General features: G+C 39.7%; 1 protein-coding gene across 9 annotated transcripts in view; it reads left to right on the forward strand.

Annotated features, from left to right (window-relative positions):
- Positions 1 to 25,025, forward strand: part of C5H8orf34 (chromosome 5 C8orf34 homolog) — a 374,916-nt gene that overhangs the window by 320,925 nt on the left and 28,966 nt on the right. For 6 of the 9 annotated variants that reach the window (XM_075971372.1, XM_075971377.1, XM_075971379.1 and 3 more), the window contains one exon: positions 24,334 to 24,381. The exons of the other annotated variants lie outside the window; for them this stretch is intronic. In XM_075971372.1, the coding sequence (XP_075827487.1) occupies positions 24,334 to 24,381 (48 nt within the window). The remainder of the gene's footprint in view (positions 1 to 24,333; positions 24,382 to 25,025) is intronic. 9 annotated transcript variants of the gene reach the window in all.

A 25,025-nucleotide genomic window follows, 5' to 3' on the forward strand; every position in this document is an offset into this window, starting at 1 on the left:
CACCAAAAGCATTCCAAAAATGCTATCAGTGAGTAAATGTCGTGACCAAACTCCTGAATACCCAAGATGGTGTTGAGTGATAAAGTTTTAAACAGGACCAGCTCATTTTTTTTCCCTGTGAGAATCTGGAAGGTTAACATATGGACATTTCTTCCTAGAGATGAAAGAGAGCTCATATTTGGATAAAAGCAGTTGACAGAAGTTTTAATAGATGATTTACATGTAGCATGATCAGACACAAACCAAGCGTACTATACTATATCCTCCATAACATGAAAAAGACATCTTATCAGTATGCTCAAGCGCGACAATCAGTGGAACATAAATTTGGTTCCATTTTAGCCTTTTGTGCAATTGAGAAAAGACAAAACTTTTCATTGTTTATTTGTCATATATTGTTTTCTCTTTTGAGATGATTTTAAAATGTAGAAAGTACTCTGGGCTTCCAACAGGAAAGCATTAAGTTTCTATGTATCACCTAGTAGAAGGTTCTGGAAGGTAGGGGTCAGGGATACATGTTAAATTGTCCACCTTAACAAACATAATGGGTTAAAAACAAACATGTCCCTGTCTCAGAATACTGTACTGAACACGTCAGAGTAAATTTAAATTTACTCCGGACCATTTTGATTCTGGTCTAAGAAAAGCAATGTGCCACGGCTAAGACATCAGCCGTGCTCTAGAGAGCCATGCGTCAAACTTGTCCAAGTGGATTTTAGTGCAGAAACACTGGCACATAATCGAATCTTCAAATGCATTATTTTCCTTCATGAAGCACTGTAACACCAACTTCATAAGCTGCTAGAACAAACTGAGAAAAGAGCTAAGAAGGGAGGCTAGTTAAGCTACTCACATTTATGTGAGGTTACCCTTGAATGCTTACACTGATGTAGTCTAAGCAGGCATTTAGGAGGACAGTAAATAACAATTGTGAACCCACTGAGTGCCCAAGAGTCTAGTAACATTGATGACCCAATTATGACAAAGCAGAACTTTTGTCTTAGAGGGTCTGGGTAATGAATTGAATATGCTCTTTGTCTGGCCTAGGATCCCACCATGACAGCAATAGTAAAGAAGGTTGCCAATACATAAATCTTACATATATACTTAATTCTTTATTATACAAACTATAAAATTTGATCCTGCTTGCCCACCCCATGTGGACATTTTATGTGTTTTTCTGTGGTCCATTGTTTTGTAGCAGCAAATTCCTGAGCTGTTAGAATCAGGGCAGAAACACGGGATGATTCTTTCTGGAAACTGAATTCAAGCCACACTGCATAGTCAGCAGTTAACTTGGCCAGGAAAACCGAGCCAGAATATCCTCTCCAAAACCCAGTGATATATGAACATATTTACATTAGTTCAGAGAAATCAGGGAGGAAAGCACCATTATTAAGGCCTATCTATCTTTAATTACATTTTTCAGGTCTGTTAACTTCATTCCACGTGCTGGCAGGGGCTATTGTAGGGGTTGTGGCGGCTTGCTCTCTGCATGGGAAACGGGGGGCCTTTAGAACTGTGCTTCTCTCCACCCCAAGCAGAGACAATGTAGAGAATTTAAATTATTAGTGTACTCTTGATTCCCTCTATTTCTTATAGGCTCATCACTTATCTCGTGTGCTGTGCCTAATAGGTAGGCTTCTCACTCAGTGAATGGAAGTTGTCCTAGATATAGTAGTAAAAACAAATCAAACTTAAACTTACTTTTCCCTGATTTTTTAAAGAATATGACTACAATAGTGACCTCATTGGTGTTCTTTACAATTATGCTAAAAACAAAAGTTTTTTTTAACTCTAACACAGAATGCTCAAGCCTTCAAAGAAAGTATCCCCCCCAAAAAAAAATGATGGTATTGAGTTATATTTATTTAATTAAAAATTCTTAGATTTTCTTGAGTGATACTGTTGTTTCTATGGTTGATTTCCATTTTATTTTTATTAAACATAGACTTTTTATATAACATATTCCAATCAAGGTTCCCCTCCCTCAACTCCTCCCAGATCCTCCCCACCTCCCTCTCTACCCATTCAAATCTACATTCTTTCTTCCCTCTTTTCATTAGAAAGCAAAGAGGCAATTAAAAATAAACAAATAAATAAATGAACCAGAATGTGACAAAACAAACAAATGGGGGGGGGGGCAAATCATTATGAAGTAAAAACACTACAAAAATACCAATGCATTCATTTTATGTTGAGCATCTACTGCTGGATGGGGGGGGGCTGTCCTTAAATGTGGTTTGTCTAACAAGTGACACTGCATTGGAGGAAACTAACTTTTAATTTCCTCTGGGTTGGGTGGGGCTTGTTTTCACTTTCCCACTCAGCACCAGGACCTCATCTGGCTTAGACCTGGGCAGGCTCTGTGCCTGCTGCCATGGTCTGTATGAATTCATATGTGTGCCAGCTCTGATGTATCTAGAAGACCTTGCTTCTGTGGTGACTTCCATTTCCACTGGCTCTTACAATCTTTTTACCTTTCTTCTGCAAAGATCACCAAATAATGAGAGAGACAAAGTCCCAATTAGACATCTCTTGCCAAAATTGAATCCTTCAGTGCCACTAATGGGTTATATCTAAATGAGTTGTTGAATAAAGGAAGCTCATGGGAATCTCCAACAATCCATGCTATTGACAAGGCTACTGCTTATTCTCCACAAACTGACAGTAAGGTCCTATTGCTGAGGACAATACCTACATAACTCACTGAACATAAATTTGATTTGGTGCCTAGTTAGAACCTTCACCTCTGCCAATGTTTTTTCATGGTACTGGAGGGTACTCTGCATGCTACCAGAGAACAATGGTAAATACCAACCCAGTTACAAACCCTTGAATCCACAATGGGGACCTGGCTGCATGATACACTCGTGCACCAGTGACACAGAGCTTGTAGGAGAAACCAACCATTAAACGATTAGATTTAAGGACACTACATGGGTTAGAGTCTGTCATTGCTCTGGAGGTCAAGAACCTGAGACTCCATAGGCCTCTAACTTAGGGAGAATACAAACACTAGTTGTAAAGAAACATAGGAAAATAAAAAAAAAATTGTGGATGACTTCTAATAGCATTCTGCTACACTCATAAATCAGTGTTTCGCTCAGTCATCATCAATAAAACTTTCTCCTGCTGGCTGGCTAGAAAAGTTAAGCAGGTGGGAGGGGGCCTGAGGTTTTGCCCCAGTACGGAGTGCCTAGACAGTGGGGTGTCCCTCTGAGTAGGTAGTCACTCACCTCTTGGTCCTCTCTGGGAATTTTGCAGCCTGTGTTTCAGAGTTCCTCTGAGGTTGCAGGGGGAAATGGGGATAGGGCGGTTTTGGGTCAGAGTGGGACTTGTAGCTTGCTGGGTCTAATGTATGGGGTTGGGGTGTTGAAGCAGTCTGCCCGCAGGAAGCATGACTGCTGGCTAATATTTTGGATTTAAAGCATTTGGAACAGACATTCTAATATGTTCACGTCAACAGTACGAAAACCTCTCCTAGAAGCATAGAGAATACTGGGGGCCCATGGTGTGAGCTATTTTTCAAACTTAAGCAGACAAATGCATTTGATTATCCTGATCCATCAATTATGACAATTTGTAGAAAAATAAAGAAAGTGATGCCGCTGGGTGGTTGCTCCTAGCATCTCTGGATAAACTGACATACGAAAGAATGAGCTCTGTGATTAAAAGAATCAAGCAACTTCTAGCATCTTGGACTATGGCAAAGGGCAACAATGAACTGGATAATACAGTTGACTGGCTCCAGATGCACATAATTAGTCTAAAGTTTCCCAAGTATGTTCTGGAAGAGAATCCCTTCTCCAAGAGCCACAGTGTCAGGCTGTAGTATAAGGGTGTCTGAATTACAATGAAAATCTCAGCCTTAGAGGTGGTGGCAGTTAAGGTAGGGGCATTAACTGGTAAAGAATGGGATCCTGTAACTCTAGATAGGGATATGTAGGATGATCCTATTGAAGCTGAGAACTTTGAATCTTCGGATACTAATGGGTTTATCTCACCCAAGGAAATTAATCATTCACTATCTGGTACACCAGAAGTGACTTTCGCTGAAGTGGATGCAGGCAAGACAATACTGATGTCTCTCAATTCCCACCAAGAGTTATCTATAGACCTATAACCAGACTTGAGGCACAGCATGCCTCTGAAAGGGAGAGAAGGTATAGTCCATAAGGAAGTGCACTATGCTATTGAACAGTTCAATGAGTTGGTGAAATCATTCAAACAGATGTCTGGAGAATATATATGAGAGTGGATTTAAGGGTGTGGAATAATGATGGAAGAAACAAAAAAAAACTGCATCAGGCCAAGTTTATATTTGTGGGCCCACTGCGTGGAGATTCTAGATTTAATATGGAAGCTCACACAGTTAAAAAAAATGGTATAAGTTTGTTTGAATGGTTGGCTAAAGTATTTGTCAAAAGATGGTCTACTGAGAAGGAGTTGGAGAGACCTAATATCCCTGGACTTAGTGCTGATGAAGGGATTTTAAGGCTCAGGGGACTTGGAATGCTAGACTGTATAAGCCATGTAAAGTTTAATTCTACACAATGGGAAGGCCCAGAAGACATGGCCCTCACTAATCCTATAAAACACAAACTAGTGAGCGAGGCCCCAGCACATTTGAAGCTTTCTGTTGTCGTTCTTTTCATTGTGCCAGACTAGGGTTGGGATGCTGCTGCAGGTTGGATGAATTAAATGCTGTGGGTTTAACTGGGCTCTGCAGTAGCAGGGACCAAGTCACAGCACTGACTCAGCAAAGGCAAGGTGATTGTGGTTATGACAATGGGCTGCACAGACAAAGCAATGTCCAGAATGGCCTAAGATCAAGAAGTGATTTTTATGGTGGCATGACTCATATGGACCTTTGATACTAGCTAATCAATCATGGCATTTCTAGGAATAAAATACATAAGAAGCTTACTGATGTTTTGTCTGATCTGTGTAAGCAGAAAAAAAATTCTCAAACAAAAGAAAGAAAGGCTACTTTGGATTTTGCCAAAGGGAATCCTGGCCCACAATCCAATTTCCATACTTGAGCCCATTTGCAGACCCTAAATCTCTTGAATGAAGGAATGACAAGGTTCTCCTGATGAAGGACCCTGATTAAATAACTAAAATTTTCCTGTGTGTCTTTCTCCAGTCCTTCTCCAGAGGTACTTAAGGTCCTTTATAAGGATAACTGTGCACTCAGGGAAAGAAAACAATCAGATTTTCTAGGGTCTATTTGATTCCAGTTTTGAATTGATAGTGATTCTGGGAGACCCCAAGAAACATTGTGACTCTCTAATTAAAGCAGGGGCTTGTGGAGACCAGGTGACTAATGGAGTTTTGTCTGAAGTCAGCCTTACAGCAGGTCCAGTGCACCCCTAACTCATCCTCTGGTTACTTTTCCAGTCTCAGAATGTATAATTGGGATAAACATACTTAGAAGTTGGCAGAATCCTCACACTGGTTCCCTGACCTATGGGGTGCAGGCCAGTATGTTTGGAAAGATGAAATAAATGGAAGCCTTTAGAGTTGCTTCTTCCAGGGAAAATAGGGAATAAAAACTGGTATCATATCCATGGATGGAAGAATTGCAGAATTTAGTGCCACCATCATCGACTTGAAAGATGCAGGGCTGATGGTTCCCACCACATCTCCCATTAACTCTTCTCTCAGGCCAGTAAAGAAGACAGATGGATCATGGAGAATGACCAGCGATCCTTAAAAATGTTGAGATTGGCCTTTTGTGACTTGGCATTATTGGGCTGTTTGACTTAACTGGCAATGACCTTAAGATAGGAAACCTTGTAATGCTGGTTTGAGTTTCAGACCATGCTAAATAGTTTTGTCTGAAATTGATTATCAAAAAGTGTCCAACAAAGTGTTCATCTCAATTAATAGTGGAAGAATATAAAATTAAACTGCACATGCTATAAACATTATTCTTTCCTCGGGAAATATTTTTTAGACTCCAAAGCTGCCGGGGAATTTTTTTGGCTCTTCTATTTCTGTTCCTAGCTGTTTTCACAAAGTGCGAACACATGAGAAAACATTGTAATGAACCTCAATACTCAGTCATGTTCAGTAAGACCTCAAACGAGTGTTGCTTTGAACTTGGTTCTCCAGACAGGCATACCTTCAGGAGAACAGGAGATATCTCCTTACTCCCTGTGATGTGGTTTGGCCCTCTTCAGGGTCTCAGTGCAAGCTTTGTTCTGTACAGCGCATTAAGTTCACGACAAGGCTAAGAGTTAACAAAAGCATTTCTCCTTACAAAACGTCCTGGGTCTCATAAAGAGGCAAGAGCTTTAGCCCACGAAAGAAAAACTGTGCTGCATCAAAGACACTCCGCTAATCGCCATTAGGCCCACAGTTGAGACCCTGTCTCTGATTATGTTTCTTTAGGTTGTCAGATCTGGCATCATTTCGTGGTTTTGTCCTTACCGTGTTTACTCCCCTGATTACTTTGTAATTCTGTACCACTGAAACGAATCCACACCAGGTTTGTTTCTTAAATACATTCTACACTCTTTTTGAACTGAATTCAAAATAAATGAGCTTGTAAATGGAGTTCAAGACCCAACCGATAGGGTCTAGACAATGGTATCCATAGTTAGAGGACCTGATGACAAAGGTGCCTTTAGTAAGCCACTTCCTCCACATCCTTCCACGCTGAATTTCATCTCTAAGTTTGGTGCAATATCCTTGATAATGGCTGACTGCAAGCCACCCTGCATGTTCTGGATGAAACTGTTCATTTGAACTTCTTCTGAGAATGGCCAGGGAGCTCGCGGACCTAATGCTTCTTTTTGGTAGAAACTTTTGACCGCTTTGTTTCCCTTAGTTTTATCCATATATCTTACCTTTAGTGTAGTTTTGCTTACCTAGGATTTGGTGACCATAAAATAAATGTAGTAAGTTTTATATGTTTGTCTCTGCATTGTATTCAGATGTAATTTTTTCTTTCTGCTTCTTAGACATAAAACTGAATGCTCTCCCTATCTCTTGCCATCAGAAGTTCCCTGATTCTGCCATTTTGCATTATTCAAATTAGTTGCAATCTCTATCTTTCTATATTCTAGCCACACTCTCTACCGCTTTCTCCATTAAATTAAAAGTGTCTGTTTCCTGTAATAGTCCTCATTCATTCAACAATGACCTTGGGATGAATCAGGTGACAGGCTTGGTATTCTGTGCTGTCAATGGTAATGAGATTCAGTGGGTGTCCTTATGGGAGATAAAGACCATTTCTGTCCATATGATACAAGGAAGCCATATGGCCAAGCAGACATATCTACTCTGAGCTTCACCATATATATGTGCAGGTACCAAGATTTTAGGGTCCTTGCCCAAATGACCCCAAGCCTGCTTTGGAGAACTGTCCTTAGTTCATAACTCCTACAACTAAATTCTAGACCTAAGAAGTGAAGAAGCAGTGGCTAGAGTATATGAAGTAGCTTTGGGTAAGGCAGGCTGGCAGGCAGGCAGGCAGGCAGAGTCACTGCTTTGGGGTGCAGAGTAGAGTGTTGAGAAAAGGATCAGGGATGGGAAGTGAAGTAAGCAATTCTAATTGTTGTTGGGTTCCTGAAGTCATTAAGTCCCAAAGAAATCACATGGAGGTCTACATTAATCATAAACTGATTGGCCCATTAGCTCAGGCTTCTTATTAACTCTTATAACTTACATTAGCCCATTATTCTTATCTGTGTTAGCCACATGGCTCAGTACCTTTTTCAGTGTCATAGTCACATCTTGCTTTTTCTGTATCTGGATAGCACTGCAGAGGGAGCTTTCCTCTTCCCAGAATTCTCTTGTTCTCATTGACCCACCTCTACTTCCTGTCTGGTTATGCCGCCTCTACTTCCTGCCTGGCTACTGACCAATAAATGTTTATTAAAAATATTATTGACAGAATATAGACCATGGTCCCACACCATCTAACTGCTCTATCTATTCTACAGAGTGGCTCAGAACTTCAATTTCAAATATTCCAGTATTCCCAAACCTGAAGCTGCCTAAGTATGCCTGACTGTTAGGGCACACTTCATACAACAAGTCTTAGCAATGTAGCCCTTGCTTAATATTTTGTCCTAGGCTTCATAATTGTCGAGGTCTGATCTTAGGTGGAGTAGAGTCTACTTTAGAAGACGACTACTCAGCTATAAAAACAAAGTGAAATTAGGAAATTCACAGATAAATGGGTCGCATGATATTACAAATAATTTTTCTGGGTATTCACTCAGAAATAATCCAGACCCTAAATGACAAATTAGATGTATCAACAATTTATATTTTAATCATCAAAAATTCCAACACAGCAAATGGGAAAAGTTTCTGACAATAAGTCATAAAGGTGAGAGGGGCAAGAGAGTCATGAAACATGTAGCAGGGCCAAGTGTGAAGGGGTGGCAACACAAATGTACGGGGTCCATGGACGCCTCCCAAAACAAACAATGACAGACCTAAGACTTAAGGAGAAATAAATACTACTCAGTGATACTGGGTGAAAGGCACGCAATATCTGAAAGCAGCTTAAGGAAAGAAGAAAAGTCATAGGCAGAGGGAAGTAGATGGAGAGGCAAAAGTATGACTGCCAGAGCCTGTGGGGTGTTGTCTGTCACTAGAGAGATTTGTAAGCAAAAATGTCTCTGTGATTGGAGACAATATTGCTAAGGATGCTTTTACATCCCAATTCAGGCACTGTTATTTCTTACTTCTGATCATTTGTTTCTTTCAAGTTCTGAAATTCCCCATTTTATTGTCTATTTAGCATTAGTCAACCTTCCATTTATCCTTGAACTAAGTCTTTTAAGACTTTGTTGTATTACAAAAACCTGAGAATGGTCCCCATAGACTCCTATAATTGAATGCTTGGGGAGTGGCATTAGGAGATGCGGCCTTGTTGGAGGAAGTGTGTCACTGGGGCTTATAATGCTAAAATCAGGCCCAATATCACTAACTCTCCTTGTCGTCTGCTAATCCTGATGTAGGACTTTCTGCTCCTTTTCCAGCACCATGTCTGTTTGACAACATGCTTCCTGCAAGGATGACAATGGATATTAAGTAATGCCGATGTACCTAAAATATGGAATTGATCTTTTCACTGTTAAATGCAGAGAGAAATCAGAAATAGACATTAAAATAGCAAATACAAAAGTAGGTTTCTATGTAGATGTTAATAGAAAATTATGCTTTAAGTTCAGAGAAATGCCTGAAATATCAACCACAATTGAAAGTGAGAACAACACAGTTGAGAACAACGCAGACAGGAGCCCTTGGTGTTTTAAGAGATTTTGTACCTCACGTATCAGTTTTCCTCCCCATCAACATTTGAGTCTCAGTTGAGGAAACTAGCCACATTGCCGTTTGGTCCTTTTGCAAGGCATAGATTAATGTAATTTGAAAAGAATACATTGTGTGTTTGGTTTGAATGATGAAGTTCACATTCATATTTTACTAAGAGTTTATCCAGATACTTTGTAGATTTCAAAGTGACATCTATTGATTTTTTTTAAAAGGCTAATGAAAGAGAATTTAAAGGCTTAATGATTTCAAACAGTAAAAATTCAAATTGCCAACTGGTTTTTATGAGGTCAGTGTTATAATTAGGTTACCACAAGATTAAATTAGAACTCTGAGAATGTTCTTCACTTTTCTGGAAATATGACTGACATTTACCACTTTCCATAGACTGAAGAATTGGGGACACACTATCACAGAAACAATACCACTAATAAGCAGAGCTTGACAATATCTCATTCTAATGCTGTAAGGGTTGCACTTGGGTCTTACAATTCTGCCTACAAAATATAGCTTGATATCAGGAATAAATTTATGTGTATTTAAAAATATAGTTTGGTATCAGAAATACGTTTCTGTTTGTTGTGAAATTAAGTATATATGCAGAAAAGTCACTTGGATCACATACTTGTCTTAATTAGTTAACACTGAGAGAAAACCACACAGGATGAGAACTTGGCTTTTACCAGATAACTGTGCCTCAGCAGGCGAGATCCGACACATAACCCCAATCTCATCATAGACAAGTATGAGCCTTTTAGCACATAGCTTTCCAATGTACACACCTGTGGGCTCTTTAGCTGACCTTTGGCACCCTTAGGGAGTCAGGTATTTCTTTCCACCCTTCGCTGTAAACGCCTCTGTCTCTGGTCCAGCGTGCCTGCTAAAATGTACAGGACAGTTTGCCTAAAACATGACTGCTTTTTTTTCTATCTTCCCTTTCGCTTTATTTGTTTAGTTTCTTGCTTCAAGTTCTCCATCCTCCATCTAGATGATCTTCTTTGCCTATTTTTAATGCTTCCTACTTTACCTAAAATTCTGACTGTTTAAAAAGGCCTCCTTCTTAATTTTTTTATTTTTTTAATTTCAACTTGAGACTTACGCTGTTCCCTCCTAACTTGGGGGAAATGTTTCAATTCAAAGAAAATAGCTGTAAAAATGCGTTACATCTCCCCATGGTGCCGGTTCCCTGATCTAATTCATTCGTGAAGGTCACCATGTCCCCAAATGTGGAGCCTCTTATTTATAGCTTTCCCCACCCACTTTCGTTTTACATGGCACTGAAGAAAATCGAAGCATTAAAGTGCTTTCCCCTCCTTGAGAAGTCACTTTTGAGAAAATAGGAACATTGGAATATTTTAAATCACTCAAAATTGAACATTCTTAATAATAGCCATTCTTCTCATAATTATCACCACTCAGTTTCATTTTTACTAAATAGACTCTTGAACATGACATCCAAATCTTAGAAGTGTAAATTATTTTTATTTGAATTTAGAAATTGGTCATTTGCACAGATGTTGACTATGTGTTGCCCTCCTTAAACTTTCAATTTCTTTTTATCACACACACATGCAAAGGTTCTGCCTGAGTGTACATATGTGCATGCGATGCCATAGCAGAGAAGAGGGGTACCACATGCCCTGCGACTAGAGTTTCAGGTGGTAACTTGTGCATGCTGGGGATTGGTCCCAAGTCCTCCGCGAGAGTACAAGTACTCTTAACCACTGTGAGTTATCTATCTCTCCAGTCCCTGTTTTGTTTTTGTTCTTTTTTTTTTCGAGACAGGGTTTCTCCGTGGCTTTGGAGCCTGTCCTGGAACTAGCTCTGTAGACCAGTCTGGTCTCTAACTCACAGAGATCCGCCTGCCTCTGCCTCCCGAGTGCTGGGATTAAAGGCGTGCACCACCATCGCCCGGCTGTTTTGTGCTTTCTTAAAAGCAATTTGATCATGCCTAAAGTGATTCCTTCCCAGAACAGACATCTTGCTACACTAGTAACCATTAAAATCAGAATGAATAGCCCTTGCTGTGTCCTGAGATCACCACTGTTTTTCAGTTAGTGTGTTTGTTTTGTTTGTTTCTTGTTTTTGTCTGTTAAGGTATATTCTCTAGGGGATACAGGTGTCATCTGTGGGAAAAGGTGGTATGAGATTACTTCTAGAATTATGAACACATTTTCCAGATATAATTTTCACACATGATATGAAACAACACTGGGACAAACTTAACCAGAAGTAGCATCTGTTCAAATATGGAAGCGTAAAAAACAACTAAGTTCAACTTATTAAATGTACCAGTGACACCCTGTGAGCTCGCCAATGCCTCCTAGGTGGAGACCTTTCCACTAGTCAGAATACACATCATGGTGTTTGCCTTGAACAATAGTAGCTGCTGCCCCCAGGGTTTGCTAATTTCAAAAAGCTGTATTTCAGTCTCCCCACCTCCTGTGAAAATCGTGTACTCACCCTGTCTGATGAAGCCATTGGAAAGCAGAATATCAACCCTGGCCCCATCTCTACTATGCAAACTTGTCCTAGGAAATTAGTAGCCTACACACATACAACACATATTACAGAGCCTGGGACCCTTCCTTGATGCTTCTTCTTGTCCTTCTCATGGCTTCTTGGATTTGTTCTGCTGTGTTTTAAACAAGATTTTCCATATTTCTCAGACCGCCTCCTTATCCAGCTTCATTAATAAGGCAATCGATTAAGTCTTCAAGACTAAGTTGGAAAGCAATCTCAGGCATGACTCTGCCTCGTGCCCTCAGTTCACAGGGCAGTGACAGCAGCAATTCCCAGTGCTTCCACTTGCTCAGTAGCTGCCCAGTGAAGGAGTGAAAGCCACCATGTGTTTTTCTTCTTAGCTTTTTCCTGTGGCAACTTGACATTACATGTGTCAATGGACTTCTGTTCTTAATCCTAATTGAGTCTGTCTGTTCTCCCATGTTAAACTTTTGATAACGGAGGTAAGTTTTGTTCAACTATTTGGCCTGACACCTACAACTGTCCGTGACTCCCATTAAGTGCTTGATACCTAGCTGGAATAAGCAATGATGACATTTTATGTTCAGCTCTGGTTTAGGAAGACCTTGGCCAATCCCATTGACTTCCTCTTCTTCTGTGAGTGGCAAATAACTCAGGAACTTCTTAAGAGGGTGCTCTGTGATAGCACTCTTACTTAATTTTATTTGAATAGGGTGAGAAACAAGAAGATTTCAGTGAAAGTAGGTCATGAAACTTTCTTTGAAGAAAATTAGTACCAGAGAGACCTTCAATATGCACTGATGTAAATGGCCCCAGTGAGAGAACCAATCTGTATTTTGTCTAATAATTAGTAAGAGATGAAGAAAATATACTTATTGAGTGAGGCAAGAGATGTATATGAGAGGTAAATGCAAATAGAATTAAAAAGGTAAATACTAGAGTATTACTTATTACTGAGGATTTTTTTATTGTAAAAAAATCAAAGACTGGACTGAGGAGTTCCATCTGGACGGGTGAGTGTGTGCAATCCAGGGGCAGACTGTCCTGGAAGAGAGCACAGGCCCCCCTCCCCCAGCTCCTTCTGTAGGGCTGTCTTTCTTACACACGATCCCCCCTCCCCCCCACAAGCCTGCGTTTTCTGCAAGGTCCTCTGCTCAGGAACAGTTTTATGCTCCTACACTAAGGCAACCCACCCAGAGCGGTGAGTGCCTGCCTGCCCGGTTTCTTCCTTTTGTCCCCCGGGTCATCGGCCTACCAGGTGGCCTTGTTTAGGTACTGAGGAGATCCATCTGGATGGGCGACCCACCCAGAGCGGATCTCGCCACACCTGCCAGGTTTTTTCCTTTTGTCCCCAGATCATCAGGCTACCGGCGGCCCTGTTTAGGTACTGAGGAGTTCCATCTGGACGGGTGAGTGTGTGCGATCCAGGGGCGGATTGACCCGGAAGAGACCACAAACCCCCCTCCCCCAGCTCCTTCTGCAGGGCTGTCTTTCTTACACCTGACCTCCCCTCCCCCACAAGTCTGCGTTATCTGCTAGGTCCTTTGCTCAGGAACAGTTTTCTGCTCCTACACTAAGGCTACCCACCCAGAGAGGTGAGTGCTTGCCTACCGGGCAGGCCTCAAGGACCCCCCCCAAAGGGAGCACGGGTACCTTCAGCTTTTGCTGCAGGGTGTCCTGTGTTCTACTCGTCCCCGCCCTGCCCCCCAAGTTCTCCCTTTTGTCCGCTGGTCATTGGACTACCAGGCATCTATGTTTCGGTGCTGAGAAGTTCCATCTGGACTGGACGGTTCCTGCTTCTACACTGAAGAGTTAGAACCAGAGAGTCAGTCACAGCAAAGACTGGACCAAGACACCAGGCCTCTCCTGGCTCCATTTGAAGGAAGAGATGGGAAGGCACCAAGGCAAGAATTCCTCCAACAACCTGAAAGGCAACATGACATCACCAGAATCCAGAGATCCCGAAATAAGAAGAATTGTACACCCTACTATAGAAGAATTAGAAGAAATCGACTCAAAAGTGAATTATATGAAAATAATAGAAGACCTTAAACAGGAGGTAAAAAACTGCCATAAACAATTAGCGATCACAAACAAAAAGATAGAGGAAATGAATAAAGCGCTCAAAGATACCCAAGAAAACCAAGAGAAACAAGAAAAAGCAATCAAACAGGTAAGGGAAGTGGTTCAAGACATGAAGAATGAAATGGAAGTAATGAAGAAAACACAAACCGAGGGAAGGATGGAGATGGAAAATCTGGGTAAATGAACAGGAAATACAGAGACAAGTACTACCAACAGATTACAAGAGATAGAAGAAAGAATTTCAGACACTGAAGATACCATAGAGAAAATAAACACACTGATCAAAGAAAACAGCAAAGCCAACAAATTCTCATCACAAAACATTCAGGAAATATGGGACACAATAAAAAGACCAAACCTAAAAATAATTGGGATAGAAGAAGGAGAAGAAGTACAGCTCAACGGTCCAGAAAATATATTTAATAAAATTATAGAAGGAAACTTTCCCAACCTAAAGAAGGATACTCCTTTGAAGGTTCAAGAAGCATACAGAACACCTAATAGACTGGACCAAAAAAAAACATCTCCTCGCCATATAATAATCAAAACACAAAACATACAGAATAAAGAAAGAATATTAAGAGCCGCAAAGGAAAAAGGCCAAGTTACAAAGGTAAACCTATCAGACTTACACCTGATTTCTCTATGGAAACAATGAAAGCCAGAAGGTCCTGTGAAGGTGTAAGTCACAAACAATGCCACACAAGTTTGGAATTATGATTAATAGGGTGGTATTTATTTAAAGGGGAAAAAACTTACAGATCATCGTCAGCCCTCTGCACAACCAGGAAGGGAGTCTAGTTGCCAGTGGAGCAGGAAGTGAAGAGAGAGAGAGGAGAGGGAAGTGGCCGCTTTTTTAAAGGGAGAGAGACCACGCCCCAATGGGCTGGTATCTCAGCGACTATTGGCTGGAGGAGTGGGAGGACCTCCCGCAACACCTCCCCCTTTTGTTTAAATAAGAGAGTTCTAAACCTACTATGAAATTATATACAATAAGTACAAATATCCTATTCTAACTAGTTTAGGTCTTGTATAATAAATAACTTGGCCAATTCATGAGAGAAAAGTAACTACATCTATATAGTCTTCAACCCCATCGAAGATCTGAGAAGGGAAATAATGTTACCTGGGTAATTAGGAAGTTCAGTAAAACAACTTCCAAAACATGCAACAAATCACAGAGACAACTAGCTACCTGGGCAATCACCCAAAGTCACATTAGCTGCGTTGAAGCAACCAACTTTGGTTAAGGCCTAACATAACTGACATACCATTTTCAAAGGCAAGCAACTTTTCAAAACTATCTTACCCTGTCTTGGCAGGATATGACAGTCCTGTGTTATCCATTGATGCACGCTCTGTATCTTTGTCAGTGGTTGAGGTACGGGCATTTCTTTGCCCCAAGGCCAGTTCTGCCAAAAAGAAAGGCTCCAGGTGGAGTGTCTTTGGTGCTCAACATTCTCTCGGGAATAGAGTGGTGTTGCCAGGAACAATTGTGTCTCACTACCACAAAACTCTGAGTTAGATTAAAGGCCATTTTTCTACAGCTCTTTGAAGAAGTTGAAGATTATCTATCTATATTGAGTATAATCTCTATATATCTAAAGAACCTGATTAGTCTAATTATAAGTGACAAACTTAGATGACTATTAGTCTATATAATTCTCAATATCTATCTAACTTAAAGACTAAGATAATAAACAACTGTGAAACAAATGAGGACAATGACCTCTAAATATAAACAATGTACAAATATACATTGCAGTAGGTAAATATATATCAATACATAAACATTATATAAGTATCTTAATCAGAGGTAGAAATGTACACTTCAATATGGTAAATATATACTATATATATATATATATATATCAATACAATATATGTCAATACATAAAAGTGTTTTAAACAGAGATAGAAACATGCATGCATACAATAGTCAATATAATTTAACTTTGTATCAATATACAAGAATCTATACCAATATATTTTTCTAAAAACAGTAACTCACAAATCTATTATCCCATCAGTCCTCTTTTTTTTTTTAAAATGATCCCTGAGTTTTAAAATTCCTCCCCCAACCCTCAATTGTATACTAATTATAATCAACCCCTAAATGATGTCCCTAAACCCAAGGGCAAACTTTACTGGGAGAGGGAACGATGTCGTCCTCTAGAATTACTTCCAGCTGTCATGGGGGCGATGTTCTTTCTGGAGGATCCTGTGAAAGTAAAATGATGGTTAAATTTCAAGATCAATGTCTTTTAAGATTGCAAATAGTCTCTGAGTATTTTGTGCACGTCTGGCCAAAATATTGTATAAGATGTGCACCATTTCAGCTAACCAAGTTGGAACTGTCTTGTGCAGCTGGTACCCAAAGCAGGTCTTGTAGTAGCGCTATCAGTATCATGACATCACATCAACCAGGTGGAGTTGTTGTTATGGGGCCCCATCTTCTTCCTGGAAACTTCAAATGTCACTTCAGGAAAAACTCATTGTTCATTGTGAAAAACTTAAACATTAATCATATAGACATATATGTATATATTCACTAAAAGGCATGATAGATATATTCAATGAAAAGTATTACAGATATGAAGAAAAGCAAAGATGTTTTCTAAACTCATATTTCTTTCTCTCCCATATCATGGCTCTTGACATGAGACAGAAACTCTGGGTTTTTCTCTTACTAACAGGCTTGGAATTGGAGAGGGACTGAGCCAGAGTCCAACTTCAAAACCACCTTTATAAATTTAGAAATATGGTTTAATATTACTTACACAACCCATTCAGTTTTCTTGATATTTCCTATTGGGCAGGTATTTTTCCATCTGTCGGTATCCAAACATCCAGGGTCCCTTGAATTTTTCAAAGATGAGTGTTTTCCTGTGGAGATAAGAACAGAACCCTGCCCCCATTCTATATGTTTTTCTTACCACCTGTATGAATATCATCATTGTGGATGAGTTGTCATTTCTCCTTTCCAAGAGGTTTCTCCTCTTCAAATCAAAACTTTATTAATTTTGATGGTATCCACAATTTTTCTTCTCCTGTGGAAACAAGAGCAAAACCCCTTCTCCAACGTAGCACATCTCCTGGCTTCCACTGAGAGGTCAGCACATCTTTGAAATAAATCGGTTGATTTAGTTCAGCAGACTTTTCCATTATCCAATGTCTTTCTGCTGCTGTCGTTCCTTTCTCATTAGCGTTAAGAAAATTCAAGGTTAATAAAGCATTATGTAATCTATTTCTGGGGGTATTTTCGGTCCCTTTCTGTTTGTTCAACATATCCTTTATAGTACGATTTGATCTTTCTATAACTGCCTGACCTGTAGGATTATTTGGTATACCTGTAATGTGTTTTATATTATAATAATCAAAAAGGTGTTTCATTTTCTTAGATACATATGCTGGACCATTATCTGTCTTTATTTGTGCAGATATACCCATGATGGCCATAACTTCCAATAAATGTGTGATTACTGAATCAGCCTTTTCTGAGCTCAGGGCAGTAGCCCATTGAAAACCTGAATACGTGTCTATGGTGTGGTGTACATATTTTAATTTACCAAATTCCATAAAGTGGAACACATCCATCTGCCAGATTTCATTTCTCTTAGTGCCCTTTGGGTTACTCCCTGCAGGCAACGGTGTTTGATTATAGAAAGAACAAGTAGGACATCTCTTTATAATGTCCTTAGCTTGTTGCCAAGTGATGGATAATTCTTTTTTTAGGCTTTTACTATTGACATGATGCTTCTTATGAAATTCTGAGGCCTGCAACACACTTCCAATCAATAATTGATCAATCTCAGCGTTGCCTTGGGCTAGAGGAACAGGCAGACCTATATGGGACCGGATGTGTGTTATGTACATCAGACAAAGCCTGATCCTGATTATGTCTTGTACCTGGATAAACAATGAAGTCAACTCTGTGTCATCTGGTATAAATTCAGCGGTTTCAATATGCAAGATAACTCTTTCTGCATATTGTGAATCTGTAACTATATTAAGAGGTTCTTTAAAATCCCTTAGCACCATAAGAATGGCATATAATTCTGCCTTCTGGACAGAATTATAAGGGCTTTGTTCCACCTTACTCAATTCATCTGACTTGTAACCTGCTTTCCCTGATTTATTTGCATCAGTATAGAATGTACGGGCTCCAGTTATTGGAGCATCACGTACAATTCTAGGAAGAATCCAAGAAGTTCTTTTTATGAGGTTAAGTCTACCACTTTTGGGATAGTTGCTATTAATTTCTCCCAAAAAATTAGCACAAGCTCTTTGACACAGTTCATTGTCTTCCCATAACTTTTTTATTTCTTCAGTTGCAAAAGGTACTATAATTTCTGCTGGGTCTATACCTGCTAGTTGACCAAGTCTCAGCTTACCTTTTATAATTAATTCAGAGACTTTTTCCACATAAGTTTTTAATTTTTTATTTGGTTTATTAGGTATAAATATCCACTCTAAAATAATATCTTCCCTCTGCATTAGAATCCCTGTAGGAGAAATTCTGGAAGGCAATATGACTAGGATGCAGCTAAGATTTGGGTTCACCCTATCCACGTGTGCCTCCTATAATTTTTCCTCAATCATTATCACTTCCTTTTCTGCTTCAGCTGTCAGTTTTCTTGGACTATTCAAATCTTTATCACCATCTAAGGTTTTGTTTAAATGAACTATTAGATCAGGTGTTATCCCAACAGCTGGTCATAGACTGGAAATGTCTCCTAAAAATCTTTGGAAGTCATTAAGAGCCTTTAACCGCTCTCTCCTAATTTGCGACTTTTGTGTTTTAATTTTCTCTAACCCTATTCTGTAACCTAGGTAATTAATAGAATTTCCTCTTTGAATCTTTTCAGGGGCAATTTGTAATCCCCACCTAGGCAAGACTTTCTTTACTTCTTCAAACATCCTTTCTAAAGTATCTTTATTTGAATCAGATAACAAGATGTCATCCATGTAATGATAAATTATGGACTTGGGGAATTGTTTACGAATTATTTCCAATGGCTTACTTACAAAATATTGGCACAATGTAGGACTATTGAGCATACCCTGTGGGAGGATAGTCCATTGATATCTCCTATTAGGCTGAGAATTATTATAAGTAGGCACTGTGAAGGCAAATTTTTCTCTATCCTTTTCTTGTAACGGTATAGTGAAAAAACAATCTTTCAAATCAATAACTATAAGAGGCCATCCTTTTGGTAACAGAGAAGGCAAAGGAATTCCAGATTGTAGTGGGCTCATAGGTTGAATTACTTTGTTGACAGCTCTTAGATCTGTCACCATTCTCCATTTACCAGATTTCTTTTTTACAACAAACACAGGAGAATTCCAAGGGCTGGTTGATTCTTCAATATGGTGAGCATCTAGTTGCTCTTGCACCAGCTGTTCCAATGCCTGTAGTTTATCTTCAGCTAGAGGCCACTGTTTGATCCATATTGGCTTCTCAGTTAGCCATTTTAAAGGTAGGGCTGTTGGTACCTCTAAAGGTTTGGTATTTGCTGTATGTTCTTGTACAGCCTGAATGGCTGGTGACCTTTTTCCATAATACCTCATCATATCCTTCCCCGAATTATGAATTCCTGGAACTATAGGAATGTTAATCTGGGTATTCCATTGCTGTAGCAGGTCATGGCCCCATAAATTTATGGCAATATTTGCTATATATGGCCTTAGTCTTCCTATTTGTCCTTCGGGACCTATGCATTCAACCCATCTTGTGCTTTGTTTTACATGAGATAGGGTTCCAATTCCCAGGAACTGAACATCTACCTCTTGAAGAGGCCAATTTGGATGCCAAGATTCTGGGGTAAGGATACTTACATCTGCACCTGTGTCTAATAAGCCTTCAATAAAAGTGCCATTTATACAGACTCTTAGCTTTGGTCTTTGATCGTTAATAAAAGTCTGCCAAAATATACGTTTACTTTGTCCTACTGGGCTTTTTGACTCATCCTCCACGCGTAATTCATCATTTAGACCAGTATTACTTTTTACAGCAGAAATTGGAGCTTTTAATTTTCTTGGTGAGGCACGTTCTCCACTGTGACTGGGAATGACTGGGCCACTGTTGGCTTGGAGGCCTGCGAGAGGCCCCTCAAGGAGTTTCCCGACGGTATTGGGTTGCCTTGTTTGTCTGTTGTTGACCTGCATTCGTTGGACCAATGTCAGCCTTTACCGCATCTTCTACATATACCTGAAGGCCTAGGTCTCCTATTTTTGTCATTCCCAGAGGAGATATTATTCCTAGATTTTCTGTGCCTGCAATCCCTTTTCAGATGTCCTAATTTACCACAATTAAAACACCTGGCAGTTTGATGTCTCCTCATTGCTGTGGAAATCGCTTCTCCTACCCAGGATTCATCATTATAGCTAAACGTCTCAACATTCATCATATGCTGAATCCATTCATCCATAGGTGCTGATCTAGACTTTAAAGGCCCAATTATCTTTTTGCATTCTATGTTTGCATTCTCAAAAGCTAGAGATTCAAGAAGTATTCGTCTAGCTTCTGGGTCTGTTACCCCTATGTCCAGAGCCTTAATTAATCTTTGCAAAAAGTCAATAAAGGGTTCTCTCTGTTCCTGCCTAATTCTGGTATATGATTCAACCCTTTTTGCTGGATCTTGTATCCTATTCCAAGCATTTAAAGCTGCTTGGTGACATAGACACAGTACTTCATCGTCATAAAGAGCTTGGACCTGTGGATCAGCATATTCTCCTGCACCAAGAATTTGATCTTGGGAAACCTCGACACCTTTTGCTCTTCCCTGCTGTTCCATATGTTTGGATTCTTCTATGAAATAAATTCCAAACATCAAGGAAGGTCCATTATCTAAAACTGCAGACACTAACTGATGGAAATCATGGGGGGGTAGCTCTAGCATTAGAAGCCCAAGTCCTTATCATTTCCTTTACATATGCAGAGTGCAAGCCAAAATTAACAATAGCTTGCTTAATTTCTTTTAGATCATTCATTGCTATTGGCGTCCATCTAGCTTCTCTGACTCCCTTTGAGCCTTTAGAAGTTGACGCTTTGTCAGAATTAAGTATAGGGTATGCCACTAAAACCTTGGGTAAGCCAGTTCTAATAGCTGGTGTTGGCATTGTATCCTGTCCTTGTGCCTTATTACTCTGTTCACCAGCTCCAATCATTTCTTCAATCATTTCAAGTCTTTTTATTATTGTCTTTATTATTGTCTCTTTTGAATCCTGAATCTCCTGACCTGCATGAGTTTCTAGTAAAGATTGTATGGTTCTTAGGAGTGCCATATTCTTCCTAAATGATAGAATATGCAAAAGAATACTGAAACCTAGTTACCAGTAAATTAAGTTATCCTCATAGTCATATAAACCTTGCATGATATAACCCATTGTATTGGTAACCAGAACAGCAAAATTCGCGTTGGAAACGAAAACTGCCATATTACCTATTATCCAGCAGGTGGCGCTGTTGCCAAGTCATGATGAAAACAGGGTCCTGTTTCAGAGTCTGCCTAGTATTTGTTAAAAACTGGAAAATGTTAGTTGCTCAAAAAAGTAAATGTAATTAAATCAATTCCAGAGATGGAACCAGAAACCCAGAATCCAGGGGTAGAGAAGAGCAACCTGGAAGCCGCTTATGCCTCTATGTGACAGAGTCACCCTGAGGGGTTGCAGCTTTCAGCAACCGCGTGCTCTGGTTCACGCCACTTAAGAGCTGTGCTTGCAAGGAAGATTTAAAAATGACTCAGAAAAGAGCAAACCACGCGGGCAGAGACTATGCAGGCCTGTGGAGTTTAAATCCATGTGGGTAGGCAGATGATAGGGTGCATGGGGACTGGAAGTCAATCTGAGGTGTCTAAAGAGAAAATATAAAGAACTGCAGCAATAAAAGCCAGTGTGTGATGATTTATATTAAGCTGCTGGCTCCATGCACAAGACACAGGCGCAGCAGCTGAGGAAGGGAGGCTTGCGCCAAGCTGAACTCGCGGCAGGAAGCCAAGCAGGGGAAGGAGAGGTCCTAACACCAAATGTTGGGTGCCGACTGAAGGCATAAGTCACAAACAATGCCACACAAGTTTGGAATTATGATAAATAGAGTGGTATTTATTTAAAGGGGAAAAAACTTACAGATCATCGTCAGCCCTCTGCACAACCAGGAAGGGAGTCTAGTCGCCGGTGGAGCAGGAAGTGAAGAGAGAGAGAGGAGAGGGAAGTGGCCGCTTTTTTAAAGGGAGAGAGACCACGCCCCAATGGGCTGGTATCTCAGTGGCTATTGGCTGGAGGAGTGGGAGGACCTCCCGCAACAGTCCTGGATAGATGTACTGCAGAAACTAAGAGACCATGGATGCAAGCCCAGACTACTATACCCAGCCAAGCTTTCGTTCACTATAAATGGAGAAAAAAATCAAAGACGGTGGCAAAGGCCAACCTTCCTAACAGCTCATGTGATCTAGCCCCTCCCCTCTCTCTCTTCAACTTTCTCTGTGTTTGCAATGCACTTTCTCATCCATATTTAACACATCTCTTGCCTCCACCGTGATTATATTAGAAATTCAAGATAAGTGAAACCATGTTTCAGAAAATATCTCCTGTTTTGTTTTGAAGGCATTGTTTCCGTATACCTGCCCTTCCCCTCCTTCAATGCCCCTTTCTTCCTATTTTCTATCACTTTTACCCTCTTTGTTTTTCAAGGGAAATTGCATTTGGGTATTTTTGATTGCATTCTAAGATGTGATTACCAAAATATTATGCTATTTGGATGCCTTAATATTTAAAATTCTAGTCTTTAATGATAAGAGAATGTGGGTTGAACTGAATAGATTTGTGCTATGAAAATGTTCTCTTTCCTTTGCACCCAAGAGAGGGGGAAAGATGCATCCTTTGGAAGGGAAAGATACATCATTTGGAAGACTACTGAAGAAGCTGTGACAGACATGTGGAGTCCAGTCCTTCACTGGGTTCTTTCCTGACTCTAAAATTCAGAGGACCTACTTCTTGTCTTTGCCTCTGTTCACTTGGCCATAGACACATTTGTAATCCTCTCTTCCAAGTGCTCCTTTCACTATATTTATCAATTAGAGACTTTAATTTTTTGAACTATCCTATCTTTGTTGTTGTTGCCATCATTTTTTTTTGTTTTTATTTGTTTGTTGTTTGAGACAGGGTTTCTCTGTGTAATTCTGACTATTCTAGAACTACCTCTATAAACCAGGCTGGCCTCGAACTCACAGAGAGCCAACTGCCTCTGCCTCCTGAGTGCTGGGATTAAAGGTGCTATCCTATCCTTTTGACTGTTTTATGTCTTGAAATATTCTTCAAACTTAGAAATATTCAGAGACTTTTAAACTGTAGTGTATTGATTTTTGTGTGATATACTAGTAGAAACCATAATTTGAAAGAAATATTACCATACTGACTTGTACTATTTAAATTTTAAAAAATATCAATCTATTACCCCTAAATTAATTTTTGTTTTGACACAAGAGTCCGACCTTTATTCCCCAGATCCTACTGTTCAGACCATGCAACGACAACCTTCAAGAGCCAGTATTCAACCTAATAAAAGTCCCACTGTCAAAATTTAAATAAATTTAATTTTAATGATAAAATATTTTTAATCATAGTTAGGTAGTATAGTATCAGACTAACTGCAGCCCTGGTGATTCTTTGTTCAGCTCCTGGGTTCATTCATTTCACTCTGGCTCTTCCTAGCTTTGATTTCTCAACATGTCAAATTGGCCTGAGGATGTATTGTACTTAAATTGTACTAAGAAACAAGCAAACAAACATACAAATGACAACAGTCCAATGAGATAACATATATGAGGGACCTTGAAAAGTCAAAAAAAAAAAAACTGTGACAACCATTTTAAGCCTCATTCGCAGTTACTTACCTATCTTTAAAAATATAATGTCCTAGACTTTATCAACTCATCACAGATTTTACTTCCAAATTTTTAGAGGGCCATGCTATGCAGTCAAGAAATATAATTTATCAAAACCAACAGCTTGACTGATCGTTTAGAATATATTTAATTTGATGTGTCACATTTTAATGACCACTACAGCTGGAAGGACTAAAGGGAAAGATAAAATAACCAGTCATTTGTTCTCTTTTCATAGAATGGCCTTAGATCCAGATGTTAGATCTTCATGAAAATTTCTATCACATGGAATTAGTGGCTTCATCTAATTTTAAGAACCTAGAAATTTAATAATGAAAAACTTGATAAACATGCCTAGTATTCTCCCCTAATATTGAATAAGCTTCACTGACTATTTGTTTACTTGAACTGAAATCTACTCATAAGATGTGTCTTTGTGCGGAAAGGAATGCTATCTTCCCCTGAGAATCTGAGCTTGTCACAGACATCATTTGCACAGCCAAGGCAGATCTCATTGCCCTCTACAATGGTGCATTGTTCTTCCTGTCCCTTTCTGATGTTTCTAACTTCTGTTTGCCTCGAGGGAGAAGACTCCAGTGGAGGACACTCTTTGAAATCCTACATGGAAGAAGTGAGTTTTAAGAGGACCTCACAAATATAACATGCCATCTGTCTATCATGTGAGATGAAACACTCACCTGGGCTTTTTCCATCCATCTCCTGTTCGCTGGTCATGTTTAGAAACGTACAATAAATACCGTTATCAAAATTGCTTTTGTTCCTCATTGATAGAGAGATACTTTCTATCCAGTTATCCTGACAATGAAGGAGAAAGTCCATGAACCTAGTACTGCCATATGTTTCCATTCACAAACATTTGTTGATATACTTGTAAATGAGAAGCATATGTTTTGTACTGGAAATAGACAAAACAGAAGAAAGAAAAAAAGAAAGACACAATCTTATAATAGGTCAGCACTCATTCATGTGACAAATGCCTGTCATGGTGCTATTTACTGTACCTATCAAAATATAAGGCACATTCTTGGAAGATACCTTAGATTCTTGAGTTTTTTTTATCAAGATACAGAAGAGCGTTCTGTGTCACAGAGCTTTGCACTGACTGACAGGCATTTGGAACCCCTCAGAATGTTTGCAGAGCCCCTGAGACCTGAAGCAAACCCCTGACACTCATTAAGAAATCCCCGTGTCTGCAGAGAGTGAAGGCAGTTCAGTGATAGGACCTAATACTTGGACCGAATGCTACTTCTCAAC

Source organism: Microtus pennsylvanicus, chromosome 5, assembly GCF_037038515.1.
Source record: "Microtus pennsylvanicus isolate mMicPen1 chromosome 5, mMicPen1.hap1, whole genome shotgun sequence".
Lineage (NCBI taxonomy): Eukaryota > Metazoa > Chordata > Mammalia > Rodentia > Cricetidae > Microtus > Microtus pennsylvanicus.